The sequence below is a fragment of the Zonotrichia albicollis genome, chromosome 22 (genome assembly GCF_047830755.1).
Source record: "Zonotrichia albicollis isolate bZonAlb1 chromosome 22, bZonAlb1.hap1, whole genome shotgun sequence".
Classification (NCBI taxonomy): Eukaryota; Metazoa; Chordata; class Aves; order Passeriformes; family Passerellidae; genus Zonotrichia; species Zonotrichia albicollis.
The window spans coordinates 5,074,602-5,101,491 of NC_133840.1; the positions used below are offsets into that span (position 1 = coordinate 5,074,602).

At 44.3% G+C, this 26,890-nt stretch overlaps 1 protein-coding gene and 1 long non-coding RNA gene across 2 annotated transcripts; one reads left to right on the forward strand and one right to left on the reverse strand.

Moving 5' to 3' along the window:
• Window positions 1-2,673, reverse strand: LOC141731430 (uncharacterized). The gene is made up of 2 exons (XR_012583537.1): window positions 2,481-2,673; window positions 1-2,348 (listed from the first exon to the last, which is right to left on the reverse strand). It is a non-coding gene; the product is annotated as an uncharacterized LOC141731430 (long non-coding RNA).
• PITPNA (phosphatidylinositol transfer protein alpha) lies at window positions 1,727-26,680 on the forward strand. The gene is made up of 12 exons (XM_074557236.1): window positions 1,727-1,944; window positions 6,763-6,793; window positions 12,322-12,467; window positions 12,986-13,077; window positions 17,326-17,333; window positions 18,278-18,352; window positions 18,719-18,802; window positions 19,708-19,785; window positions 20,678-20,788; window positions 22,041-22,163; window positions 22,897-22,966; window positions 23,981-26,680. The coding sequence occupies exons 1-11, from the start codon at window positions 1,925-1,927 to the stop codon at window positions 22,942-22,944; spliced, it is 816 nt and encodes a 271-aa protein (XP_074413337.1). The 5' UTR covers window positions 1,727-1,924; the 3' UTR covers window positions 22,945-22,966; window positions 23,981-26,680.
• Window positions 26,681-26,890: the final 210 nt, after the last annotated feature.

The window sequence follows — 26,890 nt, forward strand, 5'->3', positions numbered from 1 at the left end:
CTGTGCTCCACGTTGTCCTCCTACTGCTGATTGTCACTTCCTTGTGCCTGACCCTCTCTCACCTGCTTTTTATTCTGGAGACAATCCCCTCTTTCAGAAAAGCCACTCTTTAACCTGCCAGCATTACCTCTCCCACCTTTTCCTGTCCACTGAATTTTTTTGTAGCGTTTGCTGAAGTGGAATTGTAAACTCCTTGGGGCAGGCCTGTGTCATCTTCTCTGTGTTTGTAAGGTGATGTGCACTCTTGCAGTACTATATCAAAATAAAGTGATAATAAGTTAATCATTAGTTTTCTTTCTGAGGGTGAACATAATAAAAGCACTGGTTGCTTCCTAACGAGATTATGGAACCATGAATGTTTTACAGAGTGGCATCTGCCAAAGGGCAGGACCCAGGTTGAATATTTCCTTGACTCTTCTCTAGGTTAGGAGCTAAGAGCCACTGCCAATTAATTTTTTCTTCTCCAAATGAGTTTAATCTTGGAGAAAAAAACCCCAAACCCTGTAGGTGGTAGGTTGAGAATGAGATTGAGCTCTGCTATAGTGTGAACTGCTGTCAAACAGTGACAAATAAACAGGGTGGCCTTAGAAGGGATCACAGGTGTCAACAGCAAAGCTGCACATCTCAGTTATCCATGCCTTAGCTTGGTGATGCTAAATCTGTGGTGGTTTACTTTTCCAATCCAATAATGACAATCATTGAAAATGCCATAAATCATGACCTAGTGACAAGGTGAAGCCCATAACCTGAAGCCACTCACCCTGTCTGACTGTAGCACTGACTTAACCCCTGGCTATTTGCGTTAATGCCCTGGCCACTCGTCATTTCCCTTCCCCACACTCCCAAAAGAGGGGGGCCACGAACTTGACAAAAATACTGGAGCATGTACCCTATTAAGACAGGCTGGGAAATTTGGGTCAGTTCAGCCCAGAGAAGAGAAGGATGTGTGGAGACCATACAGCACCTGCCAGTATCTGAAGGAGCTACAGAGAAGCCAGAGAAGGACCCTTCGTCAGGCACTGTAGTGATAGAACAAGGAGGAATTGGTTCAGACTGGAAGAAAAGAAATTTAGGTTAGATATTGGGAAGAAATTCTTCTCTGTGAGGGTGGGGAGGCTCTTGCGCAGGGTGCCCAGAGGAGCCGTGGCTGCCCCATCCCTGGAAATGCCCAAGGCCAGGTTGGAGAGGGATTGGAGAAACCTGGGCTGGTAGAAGGTGTCCCTGCCCATGGCAAGGGGTGGAACAAGACTTTGGGGTTTCTCCCAAGCGAAACCATTGTGTGATTTAAGAAGAATCTGCTGGTGGCAGGAGGGAGATTTCTGGGAGCACTGCAGGGAGACTTCTCGGGAACCCCAGTCCCGAGCTGAAACAAGTAACAACCATATAGTTTACACCTCTTGAGAGAACCTACAGAGGCAGCTATAGTTTAAAACGAGTTGATGAGTTGATCCAGAACAACCTGAGGGCTTGCCAGGAGTTCCCTGCCAGCGGCACTGCTGGGAAGACTGCGGCACTGCTCTGGCAAGCCTAGCCTTGAAACTGAAACAGCACCGCGCGGTTTACACGTCATGAGAGAACCTAAAAAAACCCAAACGCCAAAAACCCAAGCGTTTTAATTTAAAACGTCAGCGGCGCTCTGGGCAGAAGCCCGTAAGGGAGGCGCGTACCGCCTGAGGGGGCCGGGGGGCGGGACCAGCCGGCCCCGCCCCGCCCCGCCCCGCCCCGCGCGCGGCGCGGAGGTGACGCAGCCGTTGCCGCAGAGACGAACCGCCCCGGCCCCCCCCCACCGGCCCGGCCCCCCCGTCCCGGTGCGGCGCGGCTCGGCTCGGCTCGGCTCGGTCCATCCCGCGCAGCGGCTCCGGGACGCGCCTCCTGTCACCTTCAGCGGCGCTGGCCCGGGCGGGAGGCGCGCGGCGGCGCCGCCATGGTGCTCATCAAGGAATAGTGAGTGCGGGGAGCTCCTCCATGCCGGCCCCCCCCGAGCCCCTCCGGTCACCTCCGAGCGCGCCCGGGGCCTGGCGCGGTGACGGCCGCGGGTGGGCGGCCCGGCTTCGCCCCGCACTGCGGCCGCGGAGAGGGAGGGAGGGAGCGGGGAGCGCCGTGAGGGCCGCGGCGGCGGTGGGGGCGGCATGAAGGTCACGGCGGGGCGGGGGCCGCGGCTGCCGGCGGGCTCCGGGGCCGCTCGGCCCCTCTGCGGCTCCGCGGCTGCCGCCGGTGCCCCCGCGGGCTCCGCACCGGCTGTGCCCGGTGGGTGTTGCCGGTGCCCGGGTGCCGAGGGCCGAGCCGGAGCCCGCTCAGTCCCGGCGGTTTCTGTGGGAGCTCTGAGGGAGGCAGGGGCGTCTTGCTTGCTGTAACAGAGCCGAGTGTCAAGCCTGGCTGTGATCCCCTCCCGCCTTCGGCTGTGTATTTTCCAATAAGGGACTCCTGAAATGTCAGAAATGGGGTAGCTCCGAAATATTTTTTGTGTGTGGAAGGCTCACCTTGGAGTTGTTCAGTGACGCTGAGGCTGCTGCGGGTGTCCTGCCCTGTGATGGGGATGAAGGGTGGGAAGCTGGCTGGACGTGAGGGTGTGTGGCTGTGAGTCACGGCTTGTCACAGTGCTCGGTTCAGCTGCTTTGTGCGTGCTGATGTGGAATCCACTCTTGGACCGGTGCACTTTGCCTGGGTGTCTTCAGGGCTGTGTGCACTCTGCACATAGTTCTTTCCTGAATTCTTAAGGTTAACTCAAGTGCATTCCCAAGTTAAGTGCATTCCATCGTTTTAAACTTCTTTTGGCTGATGGAAGAAGCTTTCTGTTTATTTTTTCTTTCTCCCCTTCCAAAAGGTACCTGTGATCCCAGTGATAAAGTGGGTTTTCAGGTCTTCTCTTAGACACATTTACCTACATGACTGTGTCCTCCTTACAGGAATTATTTTGCAAGATTATGGACCATGGTGTGGATTGAAATATTAAAACTACGTTGAGAGTTGTACTGATCCTTGTAGTTGCCTTTAAACGTGATTAACTTTTTTTCCCCCCCCAATCCTTAAACCCCTGCTATTTTTATCCAAACAATAGGAGTGTAGAATTCAGGAGCAGCAGCAGCAGAGCTGCTAACACAAAAACACCGTTACCTTCTGTAGTGTTAAACTGGATAGCAGGCAGAAACCTGGCCTAAGTGCTTAGTTTCAGGTGCATGAAAAGATAATTAACTCCTTCTACAACACCTGTTTTGTTGATGTTTTCCTGTGGATTTACTGCTTTCCCTCTTAGAGCACCCTGGCTGGTTTTTTGTGTATCTTTTTAATTTTTCTGCTCGCAATTCCTTGCCCTGTGCCACAGTAAAGCTCATTATCAGTGAGCTGTGCTGTGAAGGTGAGAACATATGTATTTTGAATCAGATTTCTGACAGCATGAGCAATTCATTTTCGTGACTATCACTTCCAAAAGTCATTTTACTCAATATTATTTACCTTGCCATATCAGCATGCCTACTGGTCTTTCATGCTGCTTGCTTCAGAAACAAGGTGGGAAGTGTAAACGTTAAGAGTAAAGGTTAAAAAAAACCAGAATTACTACATTGGTTTCCTTTTACAGGTTTCCATTTGTATTTTCAAAAGGGTCACTAAACCTTTTTAATGTTGCCATTATACTGTTTCTTCTCTTCTCTTTGTTTTGCCCTTAGTAAGACAAATGTGGCTCTAAGGACAGTCAAGGTTGCTGCTGGACTTTCCAAATGAAAATTAATTTCTGACTTTGTGAGATTCCCAGCCACCTCTGACAGTTGCACATTCTGAGTTGTGTCACTGTGTTGGCTCAGATTTAAATTTTCTTGGTGTTGTGCGTGCTCAATTTACATCCTATTTGAGATGGTTTTTGATGAAATCTCCTGTTCCAGGAAGCAGTTAAGGCATGTTGAAACCTCTTGTTTTGGTGTGAGCTGGCTGTTTGTAGTGCTTTGCTGTTTCTTTTGTTAGTTCTGGTTGCATGCAGGTAATTACTGCCCCTCTACCATAGGTGGTAAAAAGCTAAATGATCTGTAACTCCATCTCATCTGAGCAGATTATTCTTCCATCTCTGTGACCCCCTGTCACACTCTCCCTAGTAAATCAGATGGATTTTATTATGCCTGTAAGTATTTTAGGAGCTGATACAGAAATAAAGCAATAGAACAACAACCTGATGTCACATTTTATTATCAGACAACTCTGTATCATCATTTCTCTACAGCTTCTTGTCCTGATGGTTATGCAGTGATGACTTTAACCCTTTCATTTGCTGTCCTGTCAGACTTTCAGACTTATTTTGCATTTCTGTCCATTCGTGCTGCAGATCAGCTGCCTGGATTTTGTTCATTTGTTTGCATTTTTTTGGTGTCAGGGTTTGTAAGTGCTGGCTGGAGTCTTGCTTGCTGTCCTTATTTTGATTTAAACTGCCTTGGAAGACCTTGAGGAGAATCAGAGTGTGGAGACTCACTTCCCTTTCCTGTGAGGTGACGATGATGCCTGACCTTCCCTGCAGCTGTACTTCCCTCTGCTGTCCTTTGAGGCAGATTTTAATCTAACAGGGATCTCAAATGTTCCTCACCATTTTCAGGCTGACCACACCATATAATTTCTCATAAATGGTGCAAGTTCTGTCCTAAAGTTAGGAATCTTTGTTGCCATTGCTGCTCCTACAAAGGTTTTCCTCAAGATCCTTTTGAGGAGTTTCCCTCCTCCTCCTTTATCACTTGACTACCTGTAAGTGGTTTTCACCCCCACTCTCTTGGTTTGGGCTGAACAAACTACAAACCATTCATCTTGTTTGTGTTTCTGTTTCTCCATTGAGCTCTAAGATAACAATTCAGATTTAGTGTCTTCCAGTTTCCTAAATAGAATTTAATTTGCTTACAGCAATGTTTTACACCAGGTTTTCTGAAGAAAAATGTTTTAACTCCTTTCCAAAGAAATTGGTTTTTCCTTCTTTCTTGGTCTTTCACTTTAATTTATCATCCAGCCTCTCTTTTATTGCACTTTTATCCAGTTAACTAACCCAACATCATGCTTGATGGCAAAGTCTACCTGTGAAAATCCCTTTCCTTTCTTTGATCCTCCCTTACACCACACTGGTGTTGGTCCTCTCCCCTCTTCCCTTTCAGCAAGGAAACACACATATTATTTTCAGGAAACAATATGTAACAGTGGGTAAAACAATTACAGTTCAATGTATCCTACCAGCAAGTGACACATGGATTTCTATTTTAAAATCCCATTTAAAAATTGCTTTTATTTCCTGTGTTTGGCAAGGAATGCCATGTCTTCAGTAGACCTGATGTAAAGAAGCACACATGACTTGGTCTAAAATTTGTTGCCTAATGATTTTTCTGTTGTAAAACAGTCACTGTTCCTTCTCCATTCACTTTTATTTTTGCATCATTTATGATCTTTAAAACTCTTCCATACCTGAGCCTTTTAGCTGATTTTTTTTCTCTTAACTGCTTTCTCCTCACACAGAAGCTTTTCCCCATCTCCAATAATCTTTTTAAACTTCCTTCACTTGTTCTGTATCCTCTTTGAATAAAGTGACCAGGACTATGGGCAATATTCAAGATGTGGGAGATTCTAGTGACATAATTGTCTTTTTTGTCTGTGTTGCTGTTCCAGTTTCTCTGTTGGATTTACTTGTGAACTGCCACTGAGCTGATGTTTCCTGCTGCTTTTCCATAAAGGCACAAGATATTGGCAGTAACTAACTTGGGATTCATTAACCCCATGTGTTTGGTGAAAATGAGTTCCTTTAGTGCATTATTCTTTTTTTATTTTATTGACGCTGAACTTCATTTGCAGTTGTCAGTAGTTCTTTCTGCAGTACTTTGCAGTCAGCATAAAGTGTTGCTGTCACAAGTAATCTTGCATAATCTGTAATCTTTTGCCCCTATTGCAGTTTGTTCTTTTGGTAAAGTGTAAAAAAAAGAATTCTATTTTCACCACAATTGCTTTTTCATAATCAGTTTATTAATACAGAGGGCTTTTTTTCCTGATTGTATCCTAGTTCCTTTGAGACTAATTCCCAAAGAATTGGGAATTCTTCTGCCATGGTAGCCATATCCATTTCCTATCTGTTTCTTGCTTTGGTTCCTTGTTTGACATCATCCTTGCTGAAAGCAGAAAACAACCACAGATCCAGATTTGGAGAAGACTTTAACAAGCATGTATTTCTGTCAGCTTTAAATTGATCCTTTTCTAAAAAATCTCTGTGACTTCAGGCAGTTTTTGCTCTGTTGTCCAGTCAGTTGATTCTCAGAAGCATTCAGGAAACCACAATAATAAAAAAAAGACTCATTTAAAGCAATGGCTGCACCCTGCTTTGCAGTGAGCTCTGAGAAAGCCTTTCCTCTGCTGTTTGCTGCTGCTTTGGGGCATGTGAGCAAATCGTGCCTTGTGGCCATTGCAGATCTCTGCAGAATTGCTGAGGCCACAGAAAGCTCCCCAGCAGCTTGATGAGGAATGAGATGGGATTGCTGAAAGGGTGCAGTGAGAGGGATCACCCTGTGTGGGTTTGTAGGCCACTGAGGGATCACCAGTTGAATTACAGAGTTTTAAGAGAGGGTTGCAATTATGCTCTGTCATGTATTGCTTCTCTTTGAGGTTGTTATATAAATATTCTTTGGCCTAAGGAGTGTTGGGTGGGTGCTGGAATTCTGGGGGGAGAGCAGAGCTGTGCAGCCATTGCTGGGAGGAATTTGGGGATTTGGGGGCTGCAGGGATATTTGCTAATTCCTGTCTCTGTTTCCTTTCCAGCCGAGTTATCCTGCCCGTGTCTGTGGAGGAGGTGAGTTCTGTGCTTCTTGCTTTAGGACTGTAAATAAACCTGTGATCAAAGCAGGAACAAAAACTGGAAAATGCAAGCTGTCTTCAGGAGCCCCTGTGAGCTGTTACTCATTCACCATCATTTTTGACCAAATAATTGTATTAAGTCTGAGGGTGCCAATCATCTCTCTTACAAAATACTTTCAGATATGCTGATTATAAATCTTGAGCTGTCAGGCTGTTTTCAAGTGCAGTTTCCTTTTCATTAGCACTATTGTTCTTTTCTATTTTTTTAACACGAAGGGGAAGCTTGAGCACAGATTTAAGTCACTTTTTAAACTGTGTTTTGCTGGAGCTCTTTTGTTTTAAACTCTTAGGCAAAGATCAAGAATTACTTAGGAGGCTCACATAGCAAAAGGACTTTTTAAGACCTGTGCTATTTAGCTCTTACATACAGAAAACTTTCTTTTTGCTTAGATAAAGCAAAGTTTTAAGAGAGGAATTGTAGAATTAAGAGAGGAAATGTAGTTTCTATTGGACAGGGTGATTTTCATCACCAAACCACCCATGGAATAGCTGTGCAGACTCAGTGGCTGTTTCCCTCCTGTTTCCTCTGATTTTCAGCTTGCCTTTCCTTCCTTTCTCTTGCACTGAACATCACTCTTGAAGAGAACCTAACCATATAAGTGTTTTGAATTTTTTAATCTTTATACTAACAAAGTAGAAGTTGAAATGACTGAATCTACAGCACTTCCATAGCAGATTCCTTCTCCTGGATGTGTTTTATTTTTTCCTTGTGATCCTTGGCTGTGAGCCTTGAGTTTGTGAACTCTGATCAAGGCCTTGTTCTGACTCTTGGGGAGAGCTGTGATAACAGCACTCTTGTTCATTTCTCCTTCCTCTCAATATAGCAGCTACTGTGGCGTAGACAGTGGTGGGCTGGCTCATGGCAGCACTTTTTTAAGCACATCCCTTTTATAACTCTCACTCTTCTGACAGAACACGGTTTAGAACTTCATGTAGTGCATTCCTGCAGCCATCAGACTGGCTGGTAAAGCAGCAGCAGTGTCTGAGCTGAGTTTCTTGTTCCTGTGACAGGTATCAGAGACTGACAGAAAGCCCAGAACTCTGACCAGGGAGTGGGTTTGGATCTGTGTTCTGTGTTAGTGCAAGAACAAGGCTCTTAATGCCAGAAGTTCTGTCTGCTGCTTGCTCCCTACCTGTAGCTTTTATGCTTTCTGCATGAATCTGTTTCCAGCAGTTTTAGCAGGAGTCAGACTGAAGTATGAGAGTAGGGAAGTTTGGATCTTTTATTGTGCCTGAGCACCACTCACAATAGCAAGAGCTTGACAGAGGAAGGAGTAACATGATCAGCTTTATCAAGCAAGCAAGGGATGCAAACTGGTGGGTAAATGGCAGGTTGCTCAAGCTCAATGGACAGAAAGGACCTTCCTGAATAGCAGGTACCCTGCCTTGTAGTGATGGCTCCTTGGTGTCAAGGTGTGTAAATAGAAAGGCAAAGCACCAGCGTGCAGATTGTTCCTTTGAGGGGGTTAGACTGGATGGAACCCAACTCAGGGTTTTCCTAAGTTCTCTGATACTGGGATTAGCCTTCATCCAGTTAAAGCGAGTCCCTGCCTGTGCTCTTGTCCCTCCCTGCCTGTTCAGAGCCTTGGGTGTGAACTGCCTGTGTGGAAAACTGAGGGTTTGGCCTGCAGATAAACCTGTCAGTCTCTGGCAAACTCCTTTGTGGGTGCCCTGGGATTATCTGTTTCAGGACACGTATTGCTCTACTCTGGGTCCTTGTGGAGAAACTCCCAACCTGACCAAATCAAATTTCTCCCCACACTTGCACATTGTCACTGTGTCCCATGAGTGATGTCCCTTTCCAAGGTGTGGTGTTTTTCCTGTGACAGGGCAGATTTCAGGAGCCAGTTCCCTGAGCAGTTCTAAAGTTCACTTAGTTTTGCCTGTGTAGCTGGGTGTGCTTAAGAAAAAAGGTTATTTCCAGTGTTGACTCAGAGGATGAGTGCTGCTGTGTTTATTGCCTCATCCCCCTTCCTGTGTGCAAAGATGCTGACACATCTGTGCATCACTTGGTCACTGCACTGCTGTCTGTTCTGCAACCCAGCTGTTAAACCTTCATTGCTTTCAAGGATTTCCTTGTGTGCAGAACTCTTAAATAGGGCTCTGGAGACTTGTTATTGCTCCTGACTGTGTAGCTGCTCATGAAGCATCTCTGGCTAGCAGGAGGACTTCTGATTTCATTTTCATATGGTTGATTTTTGCTCAAAAGGCTTAAGAGTTCACATCTTCTGTGTGTAAATTGTTGGCAAAAATCTGATGCCAGCATGTAAGATAGGGAATTAAATTAATTGTAACTTTGAGACCTCATGAAAGGGTTCAGGGCGGCTTTTGTGAGGTTCTGTGATATACCAGGGATTCTGTGTTCAGTCTCCACCCTTAGCAAATGGATCTTAACCAATAGTATGGAATTCAAGAGAAAACTGGTGATCAGGAAGGCACTGGGGAGCTGTGACTTAATCAACACAGAGCTCAGTGCTGCTTAGCCAAGCTGGGAACCAAACAGTGCAAGAGAAGCCCTGGTGATGACTAAAACTGGCATGTAGGAGTTAGACTGTAGCAGTCTGTCCTCTACATGGAAACCCTGCCAAAACACAGTCCTGCTCAAGTGCAGGCTGCCCTGCTGTGCTGGGTTACCCCCTGTCCCACTGTGGGGAGCAAAGGGAATTTCCTTGTTGAGTGTTGGGTGCCAGGCTCTGCCCCCATCCCCTGACCAGCAGCAGGTGCCAGCCTGGGGAGCCTGGACTCGTGTGGGTGGCTCTGCCAGCTGCCACTGAAAGGCTGCTATGGATTAGAGCTGTGTGTACACATTCTGTGCTGCCTCTTTGTTCCTTTTCACATGGCAAGGAGCTTGCCAAACACACAGGAATCTTATTAATTGCGTTCAAAGCAGCTTTCAGGAAAACAACTGCTCTTGAAGATGGTTGTGTTTAGATCAGGCCTGCTGGAGGAAGTTTGGTGCAATGAAGATATTCTCTCAGCTGTGTAAGAGGTGTTTGGCACAGAGCAAGAGGGATGATCCTGCAGAAGAGAAGAGTTTTTTGGTGCTCTCAGGTCTGTCTGAAGTTCAGATTCCCAGAGCCAAAATCTTTCTCTCAGTTTACCTTTGCAGGGAGAATGATGTGGGATTTGCTCATTGGGACAGTTTTATTTGGGCCATTTCCTCTCTTATCAATGTGATTAAAGGCTCAGAAATAACAGGGAAGTTTAAATGGTGAAGATGTTAAACCAAAGGGTTTATCTTCTTAGTGTTTGAACTTTGACCCAAGTATTTGAAAGGGAGAAGGAATGAATAAGAGGCTGTTGCTAAGAGGAATTAGTTTGTGCTCCTGGAGCTCTGGCCTGGGACTTGCTGCAAAGCAGGCAAAGCCATTCAGTCCTCCCTGTAATCCTGTACTTACCAAACTCATAATAAACTCTGTTCTCTGAGTGTTTGTGTGGCTCTTACTCTGCTAAAGCAACTTTGCTTCTAAGGTTTCACAACTCTCCTGTTTTGCTCTTCTGGAGGGAGGTGAGTTCTGCTTTGTGTGGGTCATGTGTAGGGAGTCATAAGCAAGGCAGTGTGGTGCATGAAATGTCAGAAGTCCCAGACTTGTATTGCAGCCCAAAGCCCAGACTGAAACCCAACCTGCTGTGACAGGCAGGAACTGTCCAGCCCAGTGAGGGCTGCTCATGTAACCTGGGCCAGGACCTTCTGGAGAGATCCAGAGCTGCTGCCCTTAGCTTGGAAATGGTCTGATTTTTGTTCTGCCCCCAGGGCACCCAGCCTTGCTACTCTGGCTTCCATCTATTCTTCCAGCAGGCCTTTGTTGGCACCAGATGGCACAAAGAGAGCTTTGGGCACTGTTGTTATTTTGGATGCTGTGACAACAAAATTTAACGACTGTGGAAATCTTCCTTCATTGCAGGAGGTGTTCCAGCCCAGTGAGGTATTTCTGGGTTCTCAGCTCTGAGCAGTACTCCACTTTTCCAGGCTGCCTTTCAGAAGTGCTATTCCTGTTTCTGATGCACAGCCTTATGCTGTGGAAAAGGAAGATGGCCTGAACAGTGTTGCATTGCTTTGTAGTTATGTTATGGAATTTTTAGGAGGTTTTGGTGGTTGATTTTTTTTTTTTTTTATCATTGCACTTCTGGTGCCAAACACTTTGTGGTTTACCCTTTCAGATTGTGTCCCTGTACTGTTGCCTTTGGCAACAGTTGCTGTTTTGCTCACTTCAGAGTTCTGAAGATTTAACTCTGCTAAGTTAGAACTCTTCCTTTTAAGTCAGTGGTTTAGCTTCTCCATCCTCAAACTTTGCTCATCTAACTTTGCCTCAGAGAGACCTGTGTGAATTTTCTTCATTTGATCATGTTTCTTTTGAGCTCTGCATCCCCTTTTTCAGCTACAAGAGGCAAGAGTGTATTAATCTTTACATCTTCTGCAGAGGAGAATGTTCTCTTTTCTTTATTTTTGGTTTTTCCTCTGTTCTGCCCAGGGAAACATTTGTGAATGCCTCTTACAAAAGAAATTGTGTAGTATCAAGTACTTTAGGTGATTTCTGGGAAATAATGCTGCCAAGTGAGTGTCTGTAAGACACTGAGAAATGATTTTAGGGTAAGAATTTTACTGTATGCTGAAATTCTGTGCTCTCTCTGGTAGTGGTTTAAGCTTGTGGCTAAGAGGAAGTGAGATACAGAGGAAAAACAACACAACCCAAACCCAAGATAATAGGAAAAATAATAGTGGGAGCAGTGACAGCATAGATCAGCTGGTCATTTGGGACACTGGCTCAGTTATTTCATTAGATAAAGTTTCCAGAATGAAAATACCCTCTTTACTTCACTCTTCATACTCAGTTGTTTGAACTGCACATGGAAGATGCTCATCTTTGACCCTCAGGGCTCCTAAGCTGTGCACATTTAACAAGTTTGTTTCTTGGAGCACTTAAATCAGGTGGTGCAAGCACCCTTTATCTTCTGTCTCCCTTATGAAGTTTTTCACTCCTTTACCCTGCATTTTATAAAAAAGCTTGATGTGAATTTCTTTGGGACTCCTCTGGATGCAGCACTGTGTGCTTATTGATTCAGGACTGGCAGTGCCTTGTTCTCAGTTTTGTGGGGCCAGCTGTGTGTCACTCAAAAAGAGTGGAACCCTTTTTGATTTTGCTACAATATCCCTGAGGTCATCTGTATTTTCTTACTTTCTGATGCTCCTTTACTCTTTCCTGCTTTCTCCTGATTCTGTGTTGGTTTGGAGCTTGACATTGAAGGGTTAAAGGTGTTTTATTGGCAGTGCTTTCCTCCTAACTACCACTCAAGCTTTCTATCTCAAATGAAATTAAATGAGCTGCTTATCTGCCCATACCAGTGGATGTCCTTTTCTCTGCCCTCTCCCCGGGTAATAAATTTGTCCTTGGCTTCTTCTGGCAAAGTTATTACTTCAGCTGAGTTATAGCCATGGTAATAATGTGTCTTTAACTTCTGCAGTATCAAGTGGGGCAGCTGTATTCTGTGGCAGAAGCCAGTAAAAATGAAACTGGTGGAGGGGAAGGAGTGGAAGTCCTGGTGAACGAGCCCTACGAGAGGGATGGAGAGCGTGGGCAGTACACACACAAGATCTACCACCTACAGAGGTATGGGAACCAATTCACTCCCAGAGCTGGCCAAGGGGAGCCAGAGGGGTTGCAGCAGCTGTAAATCACAGATTGTGTAAAGGCTGAAAGGTGCAGAAGGCAGGAGAATGACAGCACCTGGTGGTGAGCATCACTGGGACACCCACCCTCCCCTGGAAACGTGGCTGATATCCCATGAAAGTCTGGCTTGGAGCTTTTCAAAGCAAGTCTGATCCTGCCACCCAGTATTTTCATACTTGAATTTGGCTAAATAACAAAACATCTCCTAGATTTCACCCTACTTTCAGCTTCTTTTTTCCCCCCATTTGTTTTATCTTTCATTATGTAAAGAAGATTTATATTAAAATGTCTGATTCAGAATTTCTGGAAAACATGGTAATGGGGTTGGGGAGCGTCCTACCAATTCCAGAGCTGTGCAAATCTCTGGTGTTTGCATTCCAGGTGATGTCCTGCCTGTCTCAGTTCTCATTCCATGTAGTCCTTATCAATGCCTTTTTTCCTATTTCCAAATTCTACAGCAAAGTGCCAACATTTGTGAGAATGCTGGCCCCTGAAGGAGCTCTGAATATCCATGAAAAAGCATGGAATGCCTATCCCTACTGCAGAACTGGTGAGTGCCTGAGGAAGGACTCTGGGTTCTCCCTTTTTGTGTTCTGGGGGCAGGGGGAAAAAAGGTAGGGGAGGGTATAAAGAAATATGCAACCAGTAGAGAAGCTGTTCCAGGTCTCAAATCTTGGATTTCTGTTCTCTAAGCCCTTTGTGTGGTCAGGAAAAGCAAAATACAGTGAGGAGTTAAAAGAGCTGTCCTTGTCTGATGTGCTGCTGAAGAGTGACCTTCCTCTATGAGAGGGAAAGAACAGACTAAGAAATCTTCCTAAAGGAACAGCTGTGTAACACAAGATAAAATAAATACATGAGGGGTGATTTATGTGCTCAAGTGCAGCACAGCCAGGTGGGAAAAAGTGGAAGATGCAAGAGGGGAACAGGGCAGATCTCAGGTGCCTCCTGCTTGGTGCAGGTGAAGGGAACAGCAGTTTAGTGATGGGTTCTGCTCACTTGCAGGGTCTGAGGTCAGTGAGGGCTGAACTCAGTGCTGCAGTTGAAGTGAATCCATCTCTAAAGGCAGGGCTGAGGCTCTGGGAGCTGTGTAAAGGGCTGGAATAATCTCAAACCTATTTTCTACAGGAGTGGTCAGTATTTACTTACTGAAGTTACCAGCCCTGGTGTTTAACCAGTACAGCTTCTCTGGTCTTTACTGCTGTAAACTGAAAATTTGACTTTGCCTCCAAACTTCTGTGGTGTTTTTGGCAGCATTTTGTGCTGTTTGTATCTCTGAAGGATACATTTGCTGCTCATTGGTAGTGGTACAGTTGCTATGGGAATGAAACACTTAAAAATTCCAACTGTTCTTGAAACTCAATATATAAACCCCCCCCCCTTTTCTGACAATTTATTTAAGTGAATTTTAAATGATTTGTTTTAAAAGAAGGAAAAAGCTCTGCAGTGGGAGAGGATAGTGTTACTTCAGTCTGTGAAATTACATGCAGTCTAGTGGAATGGATATTTCAAACACAAAATTCAGATACTGCCATCAACTTTAGGATAAATTTTTAATGTCTCACAGAAGATGTGGAAGCGAAATTGTTCACAACCTTTCTAAACTTTATGCAGTTTTCTTGCTGCATGTTACTTAAATTAGTTAGTAAATGTCTAGTTTATTTCCATGTTAAGCCCACTGAGCTGATTTAAATGCTTGGCTGTATCCTCCACCTCCTCTTTTCCTTCTCCACCAATTTCTGAAACAAAGCTATGGAGTTACTTCTTTTATTATTCTCAAGCTGCTTATCCTTCAGTTCCACACTAATAAAATTCCATTGAAGAATGGGATACTGAAATCAAGTACAAGACTTCAACACAATCAAAGAAATTTCAGATTTTAATATGCTAGTAATGATAACAAAGCCAAAAAAACCCCCTCAACTGTAATAAACAGCATCATAATATGAGATAAAAAGTGCTTTGTTGTGGGGGTTGGAGCAGAAGGCAGCTTTGATGCGGAGGCTGATAAATCTGTTTAGAGAATCTGCCAGCCTGACATGAAGCAAGAGAGCTTGGAAAAGTTACTGAAACCTTCCTTTGGCTGGGATTGGGCAGGAGGGGAGAACCCTTGGATGTAGGAACCCATGGATGAGAGGAATCGTGGATTTGAGAGAGGACCCAGGGATGTGAGGATCCATGGATCTGAGAACCCGTGGATGTGGGGAGGAATGGATGTGAGAGGGAACCCTTGGATGTGAGAGTGATCCCATGGATGTGAGGGCTTGTGGATGTGGGATTCCTTGGATGTGAGAGTGATCCCATGGATGTGAGAGTGATCCCATGGATGTGAGGGCTTGTGGATGTGGGATCCCTTGGATGTGAGTGATCCCATGGATGTGAGAGAGATCCTATGGATGTGAGAGTGATCCCGTGGATGTGAGAGTGATTCCTTGGATGTGGGAGTGATCCCATGGATGTGGGAGCCCATGGATGTGAGGATGAATAATTGTGAGAGAGATCCCTTGGATGTGGGAGTGATCCCATGGATGTGAGAGTGATCCCATGGATGTGAGAGTGATCCTATGGATGTGAGAGTGATCCCATGGATGTGAGAGAGATCCCATGGATGTGAGTGATCCCATGGATGTGAGGACCCTTGGATGGAGAGTGATCCCATGGATGTGAGGACCCATGGATATAGGAACCCTTGGATGTGAGAGTGATCCCATGGATGTGAGAGAGATCCCATGGATGTGAGAGTGATCCCATGGATGTGGGTGTGATCCCATGGATGTGAGAGTGATCCCATGGATGTGGGAGCCCATGGATGCATTGTGGGGTTGCCTTTTTGACCATTTTCCTTTGGATGCTCTCAGGTGTTTTGGTTGGATGTGGGGAGACTTGGGTGCCCTGCTGTGAATCCTTGGGCAGCAGAAAATGCTGTGCTGGCTCAGAGCAGCCAGGCTTTCAGCCCTCTCACTGGAATCTGCAATTTAAGAGCCAGGGACCCAGTAGGAGCCAAACCTGAGTGTAGGAGCTGCTGGTGCTTCTGCCTGTGCCCTCCTGTCCAGGATGGTGTTGCTGTGCTGTCCCTGGAGCACAGCTTGCTTCTGCACAGAGCCTTCTAAACTGGAATAAAGCAGTGCTTTTACTTAATTGTGCCTCGTGGTATTTTTTCCTTAATTATTATGACTGCATCCTTCTTCCATTTCCCTATATCTCCTCTGAGAAACTCAATTAATATACATATTATGGGCCATTATCAAAGTAGTAATAGAGATTGAGGGAATTTCAGTGCCTAGCTTATAACTTTCTGCAGTTCTGCACATTTCCTTGTGCTGTAATATGTTGTTTTTATGTACTTTGAATGGAAGCCTTGCTTAGTTCCTTTGAGAGTATAAACTATAAGTGAGGTTGTTGTTATTGTATGGTTTCACAACTTCTGCAGTAGAAATGAAGTGGGGATTGTCTAAGAGTTGTACCTGTGGGCTGGTGCCAAGGGGAACAGCGTTCTTCTCTGCAGTCTGACTTAAATATTAATGTTGCTTAAATGTTTTTAGAAAAGCAATTTGATGTGTGTTCCACTGTGAGTGTAACCATGGCCTGTGGCCAAATGTCAAGAAACTGAGAAGTTATGACTGCAATGAAACATGCAGGAGTTGCTGCTGTAATGCCTCAAGAAGCAGGTCCTAATTTGTAGCAAGCTGAGCATTGAAGTTTCAGTGGACATTTCTGAAGAGATTAATTTGTTTCCTTGCAAATGAGGAGTCTTCCCCACAGGGAAGGAGTTAAGGAGGTGAAGGAACCTGTTTTGAGGCAGCTGCATAGTCCCAGCACACAGTCATGGCAAAGTGGGAAGGTCCTGGTTTATAATTATTGCTGCTTTATTCAGATTTTGTTGGACTAGCAGGAAAGAAACCCCACTTCCTTCTTACAGAAATAATGAAATGTTCATTGAGATGAAGTTCAGCCTTTGAAAAATTAGCCTCAGCTCTGCTGTCTTGTTCTCTCCCTCCAGCCCAACATGCCAGTCTGAATAATTGGCTTTCTGTAAAATTGCTGTGAAAAGCAATTTTCACATGCTAGGGGTTCAGAACAGCCCAAGCCCAGCAGTGGGTAATTAAGGCAGCTGGATGTGCCTGATAGGTGATTTGGGATGGTAACTGTCTGCAGGATGCTGGATTGAAAACTCAAAAATTGTTATAATAGCTTTAAAACCAAATTGCTTCTTAATCAAGCCCTGATGTTAGACTTCAGAACAGACCAAGAACTTCACCTTCAGCTTCAGACTTCCTTCTGCTCGAGTAGAATTGCTCAGGTAGAGCAGCTGCTGACTGTTACAGGATCTTTAATTGCTTTTCTGTGTTGAATAATTGAGCCTGGGTGTCCAGGGAGCTCAGTTACCACGAGCAGCAGAGATGCAGAGGGTCTGGTTACTCCAGGCAGGGCTGCTCTGGCCTGAAATCCAGCGTGGGTTTCCTTTGGAGCTGTGGAGAGGCTCCTTATCTGCAAGCTGAGAGAGCATTGGTAAAATGCTGTCAGCTGAACATACTCATTCCATCTTCTCCTCCAGCTGGCTGCAGGCCAGGGAGCACAAGTGGCAGTGCATAATTAATTGCTGCTCCTCTGGGTTTCTCTGAGAATTTCCAGAGGAGAAGGGGGTGAAGTTAGCTGGGTTTTATCAATTTCTGTGTCTTTTCCCTCAGAGGTACCTGGGAAGCTGGAGCTGAGAGTGGGAGGAGGGCAGTGGTTGCTGTACAGTCTTTCATCACTAAAGTACTGTGTCTCTTTCTTTCCATGTGTTGATTCCTTGGACCAGTTATTACAGTAAGTATTGCTTTTACTGCTAATCTGTGGAATAATGTCTGAAATGAAGAGTTCTGGGTAGGAGAAGCTCTTTCACCTGTGATAAAACCTTTAGCTTTTATCACTGTAAGATCACATAGATGAGCTGCCCTTACCAAGGGTGGTGTGTCCATGTGAGCATGGACAGAGATCTGTCTGTGCTCAGCAAAGCTCAGCTTTACAAATGGCAACAAGCCCTTGCTTGGGTAAACTGAGTAAAAACCAGTTTATTGCCATGTTGTCCCCTTGATTAATCTCTTCTGAATTTGATATTTCCTTTCTACGTGCTGAATGTTTCACTGGCTTGTGCCTTTGTTTCTGCTCCCCTGAGGGAGGATAGGGTTACCTTTGGGAGTCCTTTGCTACTCACAGTGATAGTGAGAAATGGAAAGTTTTTTGCTTACTTGGCAGAACTGTGCTTCTTGTCCCTTCCTTTTCAGTTTCAAGAGCTCTCAGCACATCACTTTAATATTGTTATTAATTTGAAGAGTTGCATCAAAATATGTACTCAGTGCTAGATCAATAATCTCTGTGGAAAGACAGTTTCTGCCCAGCTAACTTATGTTAGCCCTTCTAAACTCTAAATAGAGTGGCAGATATTGTCCTTTCAAGAAAAAGCTGTTTATAAACTCCAAATGTTTCACTAAAACAATAGAATTTATGGTGGTTTTCTTTGTGAACAGCTTGTGGTTTATTTAATCCTGAGTAATTAATGATCAGTCAATTTTGCTGAAAGCAATGATCTGGTTACAAATAATTCTGAAATTCTCTAAGTTGGACCCCAGTCAAATGGAAAGTTCATCCTTTAATTTAGTTCTTTGAGTTGACTCTCCTAATGCTTATCCGTGTAATAAGAAGAGAAATTATATATTTGTCTTATATAACTACATATCCTAGAATAACAAGAAGCTTTTTTTTGATGACAGAATGAGTATATGAAGGATGACTTCCTGATCAAAATTGAAACCTGGCATAAATCAGATCTTGGAACACAAGAGAATGTGAGTACTTGTGTCATGTGTTTTACTCATCTCTTTAATGTCACAGTGCTGCTTTCTGTGCTGGGTTAGAGCAGTGCTGTGTGGAGCTGTCTCTCCACTGTGTTCCTGCATTTCAAATCTTTGTCTCACTACCAAGGCAGACTCCCTTCTCTTGCCTTCTCACATAAACTGAATAAAGTTGACCCCCAAGCACTTGTTCTGTGTGAGCACCTTTGCTTCTTTAGAAACTCCCACTGTGTGTTTGCCTCTCTGTGGGTGGGAAGGGGAGCACTGGCTGTCTGCATTTCCATCTGGCTTTATATTTTCTTAGGCTGGGAGTGTTCTGTCACTGAAGCAGCTCCTTGGGTGTTGTGTTTTTCCCTGCAGGTGCATAAACTGGAGCCAGAGGTATGGAAGAGTGTAGAAGCCATTTATATAGACATTGCTGACAGGAGCCAAGTACTGCCCAAGGTATGGTGGGTGGGTAACAGCCCCTGGGGGGGATCAGGGACAAACTGTGCTTCCAGGGGGGGTCACAGGCAGCAGGACAAGTGGGAGGATGCACAGAGGAGGAAAGGCCTTCCTTAAAACTGCTCATGCAAGCCAGAGGAAAAGCTTTTAAAAACTGTCAGCACTGCCTGTAAAATGTGTTGCCTGTGCATGTAACAGCATTTCTCCAGCAGTGCAGCTGACTGAAGGGTTTGAATAGCAGGAAATGGCACTCCCCTTTCCACACAGGATCTCTCCTAAACTTCCCTCTTTTTGAGACTGACCCATGGCTTCACAAGTGTGTCTGGAAATGATGTAGGCAGTACTTGGTTCTAAGAACCACTCCAGTTACTGTGAGAAAGAAAAGGGTGTTTCTTTACTGGAAAGAAAAATCAGCTGCTCAAAAATAGAATGTTGGTTGAGTTTCCTGATTTACAAACAGTATTTGATACCATTTTCATGGTAGTACTGTGAGTCTGTCTGTACTTTTCTTCTAGTGAGCAGCATGTGAGCATCACACTGATACAGTGCTGTGAACAGTCCTAGATAGCACAGCTGCTTTGTGTAGCAGCAGTGTTTAGCTCCCAGAGAACAAGTGGTTACAGGAAACACCCTACAAGACTTCTGATAGCCTTACAAAGGTCATAGCAGTTTGTTACCACTTCTTCATAGGCCTAGCACACAACACAGTGTCATGTCAGTGTCAACACAATTCATCTTTGAAGACATTTCCTTGGAGAGTGTCTGACCTAAAGTTGAGGTCTGAAAACAGCAGCTCTTGATAAGGCAGAGGTTAGCGTTGGGCCAGGAAAATAAATCCTTTGTGTGAAAGAACAGCTGGAAAACAGTAGGATAACTTGTGTTTAATCTTTGTGTCTGTCCAACAGGATTACAAGGCAGAAGAAGATCCAGCAAGGTTTAAATCTGTCAAGACTGGACGTGGACCTCTGGGTCCCAACTGGAAGGTTTGTATTGATGGGTTCTGGAATTGTATCAGGACAGATACTGGGGTTTGGAGCCAAAGATACATCTGGAAAACACTGGAATCCCTTCTGCAGAAGGAAATACAAAACTCAGACCTGAATCTGTTCTGATTTTAAAAGAAATGAAAGAGCTTGGTATAAAGAGAATGAGTTCCAGGAAATCTCTAGAGCTGTCTGCTGCTCAGCCCAAGGGTTCACCCAAGAGAATTTAAGTATGAGATAGCTGAGTAATGACCAGCAGTGTGTAACCTTTCACTGAAATCCTTGGAATCTGAAGACATTACAAGTGCAGATATAATGCCAGTCTTTAAAAGGGACCCTGGGTGGGATTTGGGGAGCTCCTGGTGTGCAGCTCTGATTCCTAGCAGGCAAACTTGGCAGGAGCTGAGGTTGATGTGATTCATTTGGGAAGAGTGGTTATGGCTCCTGTAATGGGAATAGGAAACCTTGTGGAGTTTTCTTTAAGACTTTATAATCATGACTCAGATGATATAATCTAATTCCAAAATGTTTTAGGTAGGGACTTTATGGAGAGACTTTTAAGGAAGCAAAGTAGCCGTGGTATAAGAGTGAAGATGCTGAAAGACATAATTTTAATGGAAGAAAGAGTGGACAACAGAGGAGAGGAAGGAATAGTCTGTTCTCAGAATGGAGGGAAAGCCACCTGTGAAGCAAACCAGGGTCTAGTTTCATCATGCCTTGAAAAAGGGTGAGCAAAGGTGTGACAAAACTTGTCAATAAAATATAAGAAAGGTGTAACAATGCAAGAGGATTGTGGGGAACTGTGGGAAGACTTTGCAGTTAGGACTGAAGGAGCTGCTTTCCTGGAGACACTTGGTGGAGGATTAATGTGGATATCTTTGTGTCTTTGCAGAAGGACCTGGGGAAGCAGTCAGATTGTCCATACATGTGTGCTTACAAGCTGGTAACCGTCAAGTTCAAGTGGTGGGGTCTGCAAAATAAAGTGGAGAACTTTATACAGAAGGTAAGTTCTGGGATGGGGGGAGATGTGGGAATGGGGCACATCTCATCACCCACCTGCTGTGCAGGCAATGCCTGAAATTCTGCACTCAGTTAAAGCTGGGTTCAGTTTTCTGCTGGGGATCTTTCTGACAAGTCCTGGAGCTCTGGTCACATTTTCCTCTCCCAGTCTGCTGCTTGAAAAACCTGTGTTAAAAATAAGCAGATGGTGAGAAACATCATTAAATTAAAACATAAATGGTGTCTTGAAAAGAGCTTTTTTGTGGCAGAGTCTATGACCCATGAGCTGCAGCAGGATGCTACACCTGGGAATGGTTGTGTGTGGTTTTCCAGGGAGTGCTGTGTTCATCAAACTCCTGTGCCTTCAGATCAGAGACTTCTCAGTGGTTATTATTGATAAACCACAGAGCTGCTTCTGCAAAAGCAATTCAAGGCAGCTCCAAGGGGGAATGACCATGGTGCTGCAGGATTTCAAATACCTCTAACAAAAGCCCTGAATAATGCAGTGTCTCCAATCCCTTTCTATTTATGAGTATCTACAGGCTTGCATCAAAGTATTCAAGCTGCTTTTGATGAGATATGAAACCATAATTGGTAAAAAACTGAAGTGTCCTTCCTTAATGAGGTCTTTCCAAGAGGCATTATATATCCCTGTCTAATATAATGATTTTGCCTACCTTATCTCTTATAAAATGGAAATAAATTGCTCCAAACCTGGAGTAGTTTGTGCACATTAGTCACCTGTGCTGAAAGGTTTTCAGCTGTGAAAAACAAGTTTAGGCATTTTTTTAGGTCACTTCAAAAGAAAAAAAAAAAGGTGCATGTCAGCCCTTTACATTTCCTAACTTATAGTTTTTAGCAAGTAAAGGATTTTAAAAATACCTGTTTCTCCTTTTTTTTGCACTTCCAGACCAACTTTTGTGCTCTAAGTAAACCCAGCTTGGAGCACTTTATTGAGTCAGAACAATACTGTCAAATCAAAGGAAATTCACTAATTCTTTCAGTGCAGTGTGCAGACTGCTGTCTAGGTTTGGAGGGAAAAAAAAAGCATTTCTCTGGGGATTCAAGGCTCCAGATTAGATATTCTGATAAAAGAATAAAAATTAGCTATCTCCAGTTTCCAATTGTGGCAGCTCGATGGAAAGGTGGGCGAGGGAGCTGATTCTACACATCTCTGAAAATTGTTCCAGTGCTGTGAGCTCCATGGTAATTGCCCTGTGACTAAGCTGGTTTGTGTTTTATTCCTCCTTTTGCAGCAAGAAAAGAGGCTCTTCACAAACTTCCACCGGCAGCTCTTTTGCTGGCTCGATAAGTGGGTTGATCTGACTATGGAGGACATCCGTAGGATGGAGGAGGAGACCAAGAGACAGCTGGATGAGGTCAGTGGCAAAGCAGGGCAGGTGTGGGATGTGTGAGAAGCTGCTTCTCTCCAGCACAGAGAGAGGAAAGGCTGCTGCATTGTCAGGGCATGGTGTGATTTGTGCTCCTGCTATTTAGGTCATGCTGTGTGTGCTGTGAATGATTTGCCATGAGTCCATCGTGCTGGCATCTCCTCCTAATCATTATGGAATTCTCCTTCTGTTTGTTGTTGAGGCAGTAAATGTATTGAACCACAGGTAATGAGGGGCTGAGTGGCAATGATTCATTTACTGCCTCAATATCTTCTGTTTGCTTTTACTCAAAGCTGAATGGTCGATTTTTGTCCTCATTAGTTGCCAGAAACCTGTTGAGTAAAAGGTTTTTATAGCTCTAAGTACCATAAGCAGGTAGTGGGGGTATGTAACAGCATTCTTACTCTGAGAAACACAAGTTTGGTAATAATGAGAACCTTGTTCTGGGGTTTGTGTCCTGCCCTGCACCCTTCTCTCCCTTCATGCCTCAGGATATTTCATTACAGTTTCATGTACACTCTTGCCCTTTGGAATAATGGTTCCAAATCTGCTGCCAACCCACAGCTTAACCAGAAGTGATGCCTGCATGTGCATTTCACAATCACTGATTTGAGGTGCTGAGATATAATCAATGTCTTACACACAGGAGATGTTCCATACTGATAAATTTTGAGATAACACACGTGAGAATCATTACTTGAGCGCTTCTTTCCTCTTTCAGATGAGAGAAAAAGATCCAGTGAAAGGAATGTCGGCTGCAGATGACTAATGTGACTCCTTCCTTGTGCACTGTAGGTATCAAGAGATTTGTCAAAAATCTCTATTGCTCTGTTTGGTTTAAAACCCCCAACATTTGTGTGAGAAATGATCCTGTTCATATCTTCTGACAAGTAAATCTGTGCTATTGATTGTTTTTATAGTGAAGCCATTTCACTGACAGGTTGATGAGCGAGGTTTACTGCCTCATTTCAGAACTATTCTAAAGAAAAGTCTGAGTGAAAAGTGTAAGAAAAATGTGTTGGAATATTCTGTAGTTTAGTGCTATTCTTTCTGTAATGCATATGTTACTTTCCATGACTTGCAGAGAAACTTTTGTCAGCCTCAAAAAAAGTTAGACATGCAAATGCTTAGAATAAGTTGGAAATTGAGCATTTTGTGAGGAATTTATTTTTTCCATTGCTTGTTAGTAGTATTTACTAATGGGCCAAGGCTTGCAGTAACACTTGGGCATTGCAGGAGAAGCAGCAATGACCATTTTAAAGCTTTTGATTTGCTGTTCTGTTAAATATGTCATCAGTTTGGGGGCTAGTTTAGCCAAATTGTTCTTAGACATTGCAAAAATTGTATTGTATAGTATAGTACATACAATATGTACAGTTGTGTTGTATAGTACTAGACAGGTAAGAAAGCAAGGGGAAAGAAGGGATTATCCATTTCTGTGGGGAAGAACAGGTTGTTAGGGCAGTAAATGCCATCCTAGTTATCCTTGGAAGGAATGGGGTGGGGCAGAACCACATCCTCCTGGAGTACTCACTATTATTCTGTTTGCCCTCTGTTATCTGCTGGTTGCTTGGTGGTAAGTGGGGAACACGAGCTGAGGGAGTGTCCTTGATAGAAATATTTTAATTTTGAATGCAGCTTCAGCCACTTGATTTTCCTCTCTGCATTTGCTGTGGATCAGAGCTGCAGTGTAACCATGTCTGCCTGACTCACCTTTGCTCTCTCAAGGTTGTGTGCCCCCTCCCTTGGCACACTGCTCTCCCAGAGCCACCCCGAAACATTTCCCTGTTGTGTCTTTGTTTCAGTTTGCAAGACAGTCATCAGGAAGGCCCAGGGAATGCACACCCTTGACTGATGGACCATCTCTGGATCAAGCCTTTCTCTGTCCAGCTGGCAGGCGATTTTAAACCTCCCATAGCTAATTCTAGATGCCCCTTAATATTGTGAGCAAATAGACAGTCTGGTACTAAGCACTCCAATGTTAGCACGTGCATCCCAAGGAGCTTCCTCCTCCTGGGGCCGTGTGACTTAGAGATCTGTATTTACAACTCCTCCCTCCTCTTTTTTTCATTGTGTTCAGACCAATTTCCACGTGGCCCTGTTTGATTTCCAAGTGACATTTTTAGCTCAAATAGTCTTGTGATGTGGTGACTTAGAATTTTTTTGTTTTGGTTTTGTTTTTGATTTTTTTTTTCCAAGTGGGATAAACTGCCACCTTTGTTTCTGCCCAGCCCTTCACTGTTCTTTGAATGTCTGTTTGGAGATGGAAATAGTCCATATTTAAAAGTGCAAAACTCTTCCATGAAATGTTCTGCTCTCACCCTTGCTCCCAGAGGGAGATATTTAATGGCAGGTAACCTGAGTACAGCATGAGGAGCAGCCAGAGAGTTCTTGGTTTGTGGTGAGTTGGGATTTGTGGCTTCTGCAGGGCATTCCTTTGTTCTGTCTTAACAAACATGAATTAAAGCCTGCCCAGAAGCTGCAGTCAGGCCCTGTGCTGGGGCATTCAGCACTTACCTGTTGATTTTCCATTTTAGGGGCCTCTCTGGCCCTTGTAGCTCTGTTGTCCTCCAGCTGTACATGTCAGTCTTACAGAATCCTTCTTGACACAGGTTGCAACTTCCTGGTTCTTTATTAATTAAGACTTCCCATAATTTACAAAGCTGGAATGGTTTTGACTAATACTTACAATGTGATTCTCCCTGGACAAATTGGGATGTTGCAAAGGCTGGTGTGCAAGAGAGGTGTTGGCACCTGGTTACATCCAGGTGCCTGGGGCCGTGGTTCTGCTCAGCAATAATATTCTTCCCATTGCAAGGCTGACTGAAATATTTCCTTTTGTGCTGTAAGAAAAACTACTTATAAAATCCTGCAGTTTGCTAGGATATCTGTTGGTTATTATAAATCATAGAGGATACTGTTAATGTAAAGAGCTCTGGTTATTTAATGAACTCAAATATTTACTGTAACTATCCTTATGTTGATATCAGCTTTAGACAATCAACTCAGCAGAACAGAATCAAGGAAATGCTGCTTTCTTCAATACATATGAGGAAAAAAAAATCCTACTTCTTTACTTATCCCAAGGCCCAATGTTTGATTTTTTTCCCTCCCCTAGTAGTAATAACTTGATTTTCCACTTCTGTGTTTGGCAGCACTAAGATGAAACCCTGAATGCCAAACAGTCGTGGGTGTATCACCACTTTTGAGGAGTCTTTTTAGCATTCTGAAATACTCTGACTCCTCCAGCCCTTCCCACTCCTGCAAGCAGGAGATCCTGAAATGCTCCCATGCCCTGTTTTCAGTGTGAGGGAAGATGGGAATGCTCTGGACGGAGAGGATGGCATTGGTTTCTGGGGAAGGGGGCAGTTTATCCCTTTATTTTTAGTTTGTTATTTTGCCTTACTCATGTCTAAGTGCAATAAGCTCTGAATTGTACCAGTAACTCTGGCAGGCTCTTCTCAGTGACCTCAGACGGTTCTGCGGGGTTGGGGTGGGGTTTGAGGGGTTTTAGCAATCTCACCAGGCAGAAGTAAAACAAGTTTATTGTAAAATAGATAAAGAAAACTAAATTTTAATCTTTGAGGCTATTTGGGACCAGGATGTTTCATGACATGTTGTATAGCTGTTCCAGAAGTATTCTAGGAGTGTAGGCCCCAGTTAGAGTTCCTTCAGTTTGAAGTATTTTTAACAGAGAATTTATGCACTGACTTCTGTTCGTGTTTGTTGGTTATGTTTTGAGGGATTCTTACACTTGAGGGCAACCTGAGAATACACATAGCACACTTGTTCTTTCAGTTTGTGTTATCCAAGAGGCTTTTTCCATCTGATGACACTAATCGCCGTGGAAGCAGATTGTAACATTCCACCATTGCAATCCTTTTTTGATCCTCTGATTTCAGAGTAAGAGCTTTTACACAAAGCTTTCCTGATTAGTGGAAAAACTTGGAGGGAGGGAGAGGGGGGAAAACTACAGGACCTTCAGCCTGAATCCTCCCCCTCTGCTCCCTACCCTTTGTGTTCTGTCCTTCCAATTTGATCCTAAGTGAAAGCATCCCTCAGCCTTTGGATAGACAAATCCTGTAAAGACCCTTCAGTCTCGACGCTTGGTTCCTGCTAGTGAGCATAGCAAAGATCACGCAGCGTTCCCGTGCCGCATCTTCCATCAGCTTCGGCGAGAACCCTCCCGGCAGGATCGGCTCCATCCCCAGGAGGGGCTGCAAGCGCTGGGATCGCCATTCCCACCCGGGTTTGGGCTTCCAGGGGCAGCCCCCGAGCCCCAGCCCGCCCCAGGGCCGCTCGCCCCTCACGTCCCGCAGCCCTTCTGGGTTCATCCCGCCCTTCCCTACGGGTTCTCCGTGCTCTTTCCTTTGGCGACACACACTTTGTAGAATGGGTTAGATTATCTCGTCGTTTCTTTCAATGTGAGTTTGTGCCTTTTTTGTCTCCTAAATCTTCCAATACAGGCATATTGGAAATGAAATCTAATAAAATACTAGACAGAGCCTCTCGCCTCCGCCTCCTTTGTTTTGGGGTTTTTTTAGGGTGTTTTGGGTGTTTCTTTGGTTTTGTTTTTTTTGAAGGGGGTTTAGGGGATTTTTGGAGGTTTTATTTTTTTGGGGGGATGTGTTTTTGGGGGTTTTTTGTGGTTCTTTGGGGGGTTTTTTGGGGTTTTGGGGGGTTTTTGGGGTTTTTTGTTTGTTTTGGGGGTTTTT

What these genes read in the sequence shown, in the direction of transcription:
- PITPNA (XM_074557236.1), top strand. Translation starts at nt 1,925, where the DNA reads ATGGTGCTCATCAAGGAATA. An exon ending in TGCCCGTGTCTGTGGAGGAG is followed by an intron (nt 6,794 to 12,321) that starts GTGAGTTCTGTG and finishes TAACTTCTGCAG; the next exon opens with TATCAAGTGGGGCAGCTGTA. An exon ending in CCAAGAGACAGCTGGATGAG is followed by an intron (nt 22,164 to 22,896) that starts GTCAGTGGCAAA and finishes TTCCTCTTTCAG; the next exon opens with ATGAGAGAAAAAGATCCAGT.